Here is a 9,294-nt window from a genome sequence, read left to right as displayed (position 1 = left end):
TTATTTTATTTAATCAATTTTACATGTGTTTATTTTTATTATAATTTAATTAAATAAAAAATTAATTTTATAAATAAAATCCTTAAAAACAACTATATCAAATATCCAAATCGTGAAAATGAATATTTTGATTTATATCTGACTTTTAATTTTTTAATATTTATCTTTATATATTGTTAATAAATTTTTATATATTTATTATTGCACATAATTCTGAATTTAATATATTAAATATGTACATAAGTTTTTTAATTTTAATTTTTTATATAAAAAATAGTTTGAAAAAATCTGTATATTTAATTTTTTTCTGAAAAAGATCTGACTTGAAATAGGTAGTGTGTGTGTGTATGTCTGTATATATAATACCCGTAGCAGCAGCAGCAGCAGCAGCAGCAAACTGGCCAGTGAAAAAATAAAAAGACGACTCGATACACAGTGTATTGTGCTGGGTTTAACCTAAACTGTAGAGGCAGGAGAAGTGCGCATCTCAATTGATCATTTCGTGGTGATCGGTTTCTGAACAACTGCACAGGTGTAGCTTCTCCCCGAACTATGATTCTTATTCTATTTTTTATATTTTTTTAGGCTAAAGTTTTTATATGTATAATAATAATGTTAATAATCTAGGGTTTGAATTGCAGGTAGAGTAATTGAATTGATGGATTTGAATTGGCTTAGTGCCATATTAGTTGGGGCAGGCTGCCTTGCTTTAGGTTACTGCATTGGGACACGCTGCCCTTCTTTCATCTTTTTAAGGTTAACACCAAAAGTGGTTAAAGACACCAAAACTAACCCTAGCAGTCATCATGGAAACAAGAAAAACAAGTCCAAAGAACCATTTGAGATTGATAAGCTGGCTGATATTCTTGATGATTTCAAGATGGTAATGCCTTTTTTTTTTCCATCTGAAAAATGAAGTATGTCCTTTTTACTATTTCTTTATATGATTTTTTTTATTTCTTTATCCTTTTTAATGTAGGTGTTGGTTGTCAGAAACGATCTTAAGATGGGAAAAGGGAAAATTGCAGCTCAATGCAGGTTGCCTTCTTTATTCTTCAGGAGCTGTCTTTGTGTTAGCTGTTAGTTGGAACAAGGGAGCTATATCTTACTTTCTTTTTACAGAATTATTCCTTTTCCTTTTCAAAATCTTGTTAGATTTAGACTAAAGAGGCTATAAAATGACATTCAAATTCGCTAGAGTAAACTAGTTTTACCTGATACTTGAATTACTTTCTGGGTCCGGAGGCTGTTCTGTTCTCTGCAGAATAGACAGACAGTTCTAGAGATAGAAGCAAACAACTTAAAAGATAGCTGATTATTCTTTTTTTTGTGAACCCAAAACAATTACGATATCAGTTATTGACACCATTTGTATAACAATTCATCAGTGGAAACTTTATTGATTGGTGGTTTGGCAATTGAGAGATTATCTGATTATCGAGAAATTCCATGATGGCTGATTTTCTAGCTTGTTGACCACTGAGACCATCTACTGAATAGCTTCCGTAACTAATTGTCAAGGGAACAACCAACTACAGCCTGGTTTTGTGTACAAGTAACACGATAATATATGATTAAATTGTTTTATGATATTGGCATGTTGGCATATGAAGAACAACATTGAGACATTTAGCAAGTGAGTTTAAAATGGAAAATTTTCCAAAGTAAAAATGGCCTTGGCTAATGTTTTCAGATATGGTAAGTTTGGATTATTTAGTTTCGCAAAAGTTGGGTTACAAATCTGCTTTACTGGCTATGCTGTGGTTCATGGCCTCTTTTGCATCCCAACACCTACCAGCTTATTGGATGTTACCTTGAATGTCGCATAACTATATGGCTTATAGATCCTGTTGAGAAGTTATCGATTTGGATCTATATTTCAGTCTCATTTATTTGTTGAAGCAGTTGCCACCAGGGACCAGAGGGTCTACTTTTACCCTATGGTTTTGCCACAATTGTTGTCTGATTAAAATATGGTCTTAGATACCATATCCCCTTCTTTCACCTTTCCCTGTTTCTTTCATGCACTGAGGCAGATTGCTATTTGTTACTTTGATGACTATTCGTTCTCCTGATCTTTAGTAAATAGTTGATTACTTGACACTGACAATAGTCAATTTTTTTCCATATTCCTTTGAACATGCAGTCCTCCTATTCAATGATAGATTAACATTAACAATCCTCATTCACGTAATTTTCATGTTCTTTTTCTACGATTGAACACTGTTTAAATTTTTGTGATTTGTCATTGGTTTTAGTCATGCAACTTTGGGCCTGTATAAAAAGATTCTTAACCGAGCACCTAAGGCTTTAAACAGGTACTACACTTGCTATTCTAAATGACATAGCCTTATGGTTATGCTTTTTTGCTCCTCACTTTTCTCTTTTGTGCCACTTCTTCTTCAGTTTCAAATATTTTGCAAATATGCAGGTGGGAGATGTGTGCTCAGCCAAAGGTGGTTGTGAAAATTGAAAGTGAGGAGGATATGCTTGTTTTGCAAGTCAGTATGTCAAATTTTTTTTGTGTCACCTCAGTTAATTTCATCAAATTGATACTATGGGATCATTTGTTTTTTGCTATTTCAAGGAAAAATAGTAGACAGTATCATCTAACTTGTTAGTCTATAAATGGATCACAAATGAATTCCCGATGTGTATGGTTTTATATGTTTAAAGCTACAAAAACTTTTCTCCTTATCTGGACACAGAGATATATTATGGATTTTTTTAGTCTTAGGTTAAAGGAATTTTCCTTTAGCCTTGTTTCAACCATATTTCTTGATGGCAAGTTTAGGTTTCTAAGTGAATTTTTAAGCCGCCTCTCCCAACTTATAGCCCAATTCACTACGCCTACCTTTGTTTTTACCGGTGCCACTTTGCATCCTGGTGGTACATTCATTGACCTATTCATCCAATCAAACTGAATATCAGTTGTAGTTGGATGTGTGCATCAGATGAGAACCCTAAAAAAATAGCAGACATCAAAATGAACTCAACAAAAATTTGGAAAGTTCGCTTGTTACCTCTTGATATTCTTGGGAATGCATCCCAGTTGAACATCCAAGCTCATATTGGCAGCAAATTTCTCTTTTTCGAGGTTTTTCTCAACCATTGCATTTGTGTTTGCTGTTATGCTAGTTAAATAGGTAAAAAGACCAACCAACTTATGATGCCTTTTTTTTTTATATAATTTTAAAGCTTCGTTGGTTGAGACTATTATCTATTTTATTCTGAGTCTGATGTTTCAACTATGACCTTTTATTCTACTGGTTTTAGTGCTGTTCTCCTTTATTTTTATTAAGGTTTCCATAATTTGTTGTCTGGTCTGATTCATTCTTGACGAATTCATTTTCAACTATTACAGGAGAGGGCAAAATCACTTAAACTACCAACCCATATTACTATTGATGCTGGAAGAACACAGATTGCTCCAAGTGAGTTGCAAAGCTGATTTTTATTTTATTTAATTGATGATTGCTCATAAAATTTCATTTTTTTGGGAGTATTATTTTTGCCTTGAACTCACATGGAATGGTTTTTTTTTTTATGTAATTTAAATTTTAGGAAGAATGGTAATTCATGAGTTTGTAGAATCAAATTAACATGATGTAGAAAAATGCATTTGAGCTGTAGTTAGTGTGGGGGTGGGAGGTAGTAGCAGGAATTTGGCTAAAAGGTGGAAGCGAGAAACCACTTAAATTTTTTTGAAGCACAAAGCCATTTGGTATATGTTATTTCGCTTATAAATTTCCAAAAAGTATTTGTTGTGAAGTTAATAGATTAGAAACTTGGAAGTATCTCAAACCTCAGACGGGCAGACCTATTTTTGACAGTCTAGGTGATCATATTATTGATTCATTGAACATTTTAGCAGTTGCAAGTCTCTAATAATGTGATTGTTATTTTTTCTTAAATTAACATGAGATTTTGATAGTATGCATGTGTTTCTATATTCTAATGGCGCAATTGAACAAGTGTGAATGGGATTAGCATGTTTCCTTGAAAACTGAAGAAAAACCAAGCTTTCTCGTACTTTGATTTTTTGGTTATGGATGTTGCTCCAAATGCCTGATTTGCTTCTTTAAACTCATTTATACCAAAAAGTCTGTTCCAACAAGCTTGCTATCCAATTTACCTACAGTGCATTTTCTTTTGGTCTTTAACAAAAGTTGAACTGAAATTTATTTGTTGTTGTTGATTCAGATTCAAGAACAGTGATGGCTATACTTGGTAAGAGTTTCCGTTCCAGTATGCTTGTGTCATATCAGCTATATGATTTGTCTGTGTTGGATCTATTTGTAGTTTGTTTGTTAAATTTGCTTTACTTTAGATCAAAAAATGGTCTTTTAAATAGTAAAATTAGATGTAAGAATTTATGAACTACATAATCTAGCTTTGAGAAAATATGGAAATTATGAGCAAAAAGTAGTATACATACTTTTACGACATTAACAATAGAAAATGTAACTTTTGACAAGTCAGCAAGTTTTTAACTTGAATTTCGTTGTTAACCTTCAAAGTTCAAGTATGTAATTAACTGAAGATATTGGTTTATTCATAGCTTTTTTCATAATAGGGTGATCCCAAATCTTATTGTCCAGAATATATTCAGTGTTATCCTTATATGACTCAAAAACTAACAAGAGAAACGATTTGGTTGAGCCTGCATGCTGTTAACTACGCTGCCATTCTCTAAACCTCTGTTTTTGTAATCCTTTTTTTCCCTTGTAAATTCTATGATTCCTGTGCTACTGGTTAAGAATAGGAGTGTGAAAAGAAGCAATGATAATCTGATATTTATTTACCAGTTCAATTTTTGCCTTGAGTTTCAGTAGGTAGTTTTGTTATTCTGGTTTGTCTGCCCATAACTAGTCCTCGGGATTGTTAAATTGGATAAAATCACTTGTCCAATGTTCTTACCAAACAACTGTTGATTTAAACCTGGCTTTAGTTTGGTTATGGTAACATGGTGGCTGACTCATTAAGCAACTCAATGATCTTAAAATCATGATTTTGTCATTTCAAAATATGGGTTTGACGTACATGATTTCTATTTAGCCCATGATACCGCCAGGAACTTGAAAATGGAAGTGTCTTTCAGATAACAAAAAAGCGAAGTGACCAATGACCTGAAATCATTGTGGCAAGCACCTGTTTTCTTTTCACTGAACTAATTCTTTCCTTCACACTAATATGCAGGGCCTGTTGAAGTGGTTGATGATGTCACAGGTGGACTGAAGCTTTTGTAGTAGCTTCTTCATTGAGGTGATGAGCTTTAAGCCCTACTGACTGAGTTTTCTGAAGATCTCACCGACAATGAATAATGTTCTACACATTTGAAGGAAAATTGATCAATCAATATATGAGAAAACCAGTCTGCAAGGCCTTACCAGGCAATTTCATGATCATTACTTTTAATAGTACTTTTTGATGGTGGCAAAAATTTTGTAATTGCCCAGCCATGGTGGTGATTGCAGTACTTGGAAGTTATTTGCGCAGAAGATGGGGTAACAATGATTTCCCTTGATTTTCTTAGCACAAGATTTGGCATCTCTGTTACTTTCTTAATTAATTACTATGTTAGTTTGGTTATTAAGAAGAGAATTGGTTGACAAGAATGAGACAACATAACGATGTTTTGTGTTTTTTAGCGCGCGAGCCAAACTGTGGAAGACAAGTAAGAAGGTAAAGATTCTAATACTCATTTTTATTTCTTTGTAAAAATTGGGGGTTTTGATACGTGGATTCTCAAATATAATCCCTAAATGTGATATTGGTTGAAATGAAAATAGTCGTTCATATGCGCTTTGTGTGCATGATATATAATAGAGTTGTTCAAGTTCTTGGAGAAGGATTTGACATGAGTGTTTAGTTAATTTTACTCATAAGATGAGTTAATTTCGTTTAGTTTTCATATATACAGTCAATATTGCATGGAGAAGGGCTTTTGATATGGGAAGTAAATATAAGAATATTATGGAAGCTATAAAAGAGACCAACAAAATAAAATCAAAAGAAATAAAAATCTATATGGTAAGGAATAGTTGAAAGAGAATTGTTAAATAAAAAGAGTTGTTAATATTACTACAAGACTAAAGTAAAGAGCGGATTTTCCTTGGAAAAGAAAAGGCAACGAATAGATTCACCTGTAAATATTTTATTTTGAATGTTTTTTTTTTTTGTTATAGATTAATTTTGGTTGCTGTCTAAATAATTATATATTATTGTTTTTAAAATGCATAATAAAAACACAACCTTTTTTTATCTTAAATATAAGTGTAAGAAAATGAAAGATAATTTCCAATATTTTTTTTTAAAATATTATGAAATTATAAAAAGAATTAAAAATGTTAATTGTTAATTAAAAAATTAACCTAAATATTTTTTTAAAAAATGAGAGAATGTATTAAATAAAAATTAAATTAAAAAATAATAAAATTTTTAAAAAGTCTAGGTTTAGATGTGTCAGGCTTATTTTTCCTGTTCTTTTTAAAAATCGAGTAAAACACTATTCAGGCTACTATACATTTAAACCCACGAGCATTGCATTGTGCAATCAACGTTATTTCTGGTTTTTTCTTTCCTTTTGTTTTTGTCCTTGGATTGGAGCTCTTTGTATTTTAATTTTTTCCTTGTCCTGTTTTCCTCCCCCTTTTTTTTTGGTTTTGCTCATTAGTCTAGTGCTCCTGTTATTTTGTCATTGATTTATTATTATTATTAGAAAATAAACTGAATCAACTAAGTTATTCACTATAGATTGATTGTTTCTCCTTAATTTAATGCTGTTTTATAACATATCAAATATGCAAGAACATGCAAATAGAAACAAATGTCATCACATAGAATCTGCCAACATATCTTGTAAGGATGAGACTGAAAAATAAAAAGTTTAATGACCTAAGGACAAAAATAAACAAATAGAAAGTTTCAGTGATTAAGAAAGGAAAAAATGTGCATAAAGAGATGTGAATAATGAAATGTAAGAAGATGACTAGTGTGACCGTTCTCTTAATTTATAATTTCAAAATTTCAATCCAGGTGGTAGTAAGATTCGTAAGGAAAAACAAAAAATAAAAGAATTTAAAATATCCACGTGCCATTGATTAAATAAGTTCTGAAATATAATATTCCAAAAATAACTTTATATGTTAAAAGTAGAGAACAGGGAGTTGTGCATTCAAAGTTAAACTAAAAGAAATCACATTAATTATATAGTGCTTTTGAATATCTTAGTTTATGAACGCACGTGGCATTATATTTTTGTTGGGAAAAACCAGGAACAACAGGAAACTAATTTTGTCAAATCACAATTCACAAGTTCAAATTCTTTCCCTTTTTTGTGCAATCAAAATTAAGATCAAACAATCAACAAAATAATGCAAACAATCACATAATTCAACACCAAGATTTTTACGTGGAAAACCCAATGCGGGAAAAAAATCATGGGACCATAGTCCACCTAAAAATTTTCACTATCAACAAATAATAGGTTCATAATTGTTCTTCCTCGGATTTAACTAAAAGCTACAATTCTTGGAATATAACAAGATTAAGGGAAAAATATTTGAGAAAAACTCACAACACTGACAACCCTGGTTTTGGACAAAACGACCAACTTATATATTACTAATCTTCGATCAAATCGTCTAGAATGAAGAGTAACGTGTCTAGAAACTGTTGTCAAAATCTTAGCCTGATCCAATGGTTAACGAGCTGGAAAATGAAGAATGAAGACAGACCGTTCAACTGCCTCCTCTTCTTTTCTTTCTCCCGTGTTCTCTGTTCTATACTTCTATTTTGCTCTAATTAATTCTATGCTTCAGTAGTAGACCTATTTTATTTCAAAGAGGTTTCCTAGTTGTCTCTTACTAATTAATATGGTGGTACCATCATTACATGGTGTGGGACCACACACAACAAATCCCCCCCTCACACACCATGTGAGGAATTCGTCATATTTGCGATCAACTTGTAAACTTCAATGAAGGGGGCTCTACCAAGCCTACTTCCCTTCTACAAAACTCAAACTTCTCTCTCGGTAAAGGCTTGGTCATCATATTTGATGCATTGTTATCAGTATAGATGTTCTCAACAACAAATGACTTTGTCTCCATAGCATCTCGAATCCATTGATATCTAACTTCAATGTGCTTTGATCAAGAGTGCAAAGTAGGATGCTTACTGAGATGGATTACACTTTGACTGCCATAATACGACACAAAGTTATCTTGAATTAGACCAAGTTCATGTAAGAACTTCTTCATCCATAACAACTCTTTGCCCCCTTCAGTAAGAGCAATATATTTAGCCTCTGTAGTGGATAATGCAATATATTTTTACAACCTTGATTGCCATGAGATTGCTCCCCCTACAAATTTCATCAAGTATCCTGATGTCGACTTTCTAGAATCAACATCACCAATCATATTTGCATTGGTGTATCCATCTAACATTGGTTTATTATTGCCAAAACATAAATTGAAACTAGAAGTGCCTTTGAGATTCTTGAGTATCCATTTCACTGTTGACTAGTGTTCTTTACAAGGATTGGAGAGGAACCGACTAATGACACCAACTGCATAAGCTATATCTGGCCTTATGTAAACCATGACATATATCAAACTACCAACTGCGGATGCATAAGGAACCGTTTTCATCTCATCTTTTTCTTTATTACTTGAAGGACACTGCTTAGAACGTAGTTTAAAGTGGCTTGCAAGTAGAGAACAAACATGTTTAGAGTTGCTCATCTTTTGCTCATTGATTCCCCTCTCCAAGATGATTTATTGACACCAAGATCATTTTATTTTTATAGCTAGAGTGTGATCGACTAAAATCTTTTTACTATTTATTTTTTGATAATTTTCTCTATCCTCTCAATATTCAAAGACCAAACTAATAAAAATAAAGCAGTAGGATCAAAATGTACATACCTAAATTATAGGAATCAAATATGCAAAAGTTAAAAACTTCAGGGATCAATATAAACTTTCATGTGCAAAAAATATAATATTTCTAAAGTGCAAAACACTATGGATTCAGCCCAATTATATTCCCATACACCCCACACACACACGCATTATGTTTTCAAAAGCATGTCTTCTTCATCATAAGAATATATTTTCAAATAAAAAATTTATAAGAATTTTTAAAATAATTTTCAACAAACAAGCATAGAAATAATATTTTAATTAATTTTGTGTCACTATATAAAAAATAAACAGAATAATTAATTTGATAAAATTATATAAATCATTTACAATAAAAAATAAATATTTTATTCATATTAAATAT

At 31.8% G+C, this 9,294-nt stretch overlaps 1 protein-coding gene across 1 annotated transcript; it reads left to right on the top strand.

Annotated features, from left to right (window-relative positions):
* The first annotated feature begins 362 nt into the window (after positions 1–362).
* LOC133668825 (uncharacterized) lies at positions 363–5,631 on the top strand. Its single transcript, XM_062088840.1, has 8 exons — positions 363–532; positions 642–883; positions 980–1,038; positions 2,259–2,318; positions 2,432–2,501; positions 3,365–3,434; positions 4,204–4,230; positions 5,200–5,631. Exons 2-8 carry the CDS (start codon positions 659–661, stop codon positions 5,247–5,249), a joined length of 561 nt encoding a protein of 186 aa, XP_061944824.1. The 5' UTR covers positions 363–532; positions 642–658; the 3' UTR covers positions 5,250–5,631.
* Positions 5,632–9,294: the final 3,663 nt, after the last annotated feature.

The sequence above is a fragment of the Populus nigra genome, chromosome 11 (assembly GCF_951802175.1).
Source record: "Populus nigra chromosome 11, ddPopNigr1.1, whole genome shotgun sequence".
Lineage (NCBI taxonomy): Eukaryota > Viridiplantae > Streptophyta > Magnoliopsida > Malpighiales > Salicaceae > Populus > Populus nigra.
The sequence above is the reverse complement of the archived record's forward strand: the minus strand, read 5'-3'. Positions and strand labels throughout refer to the sequence as shown.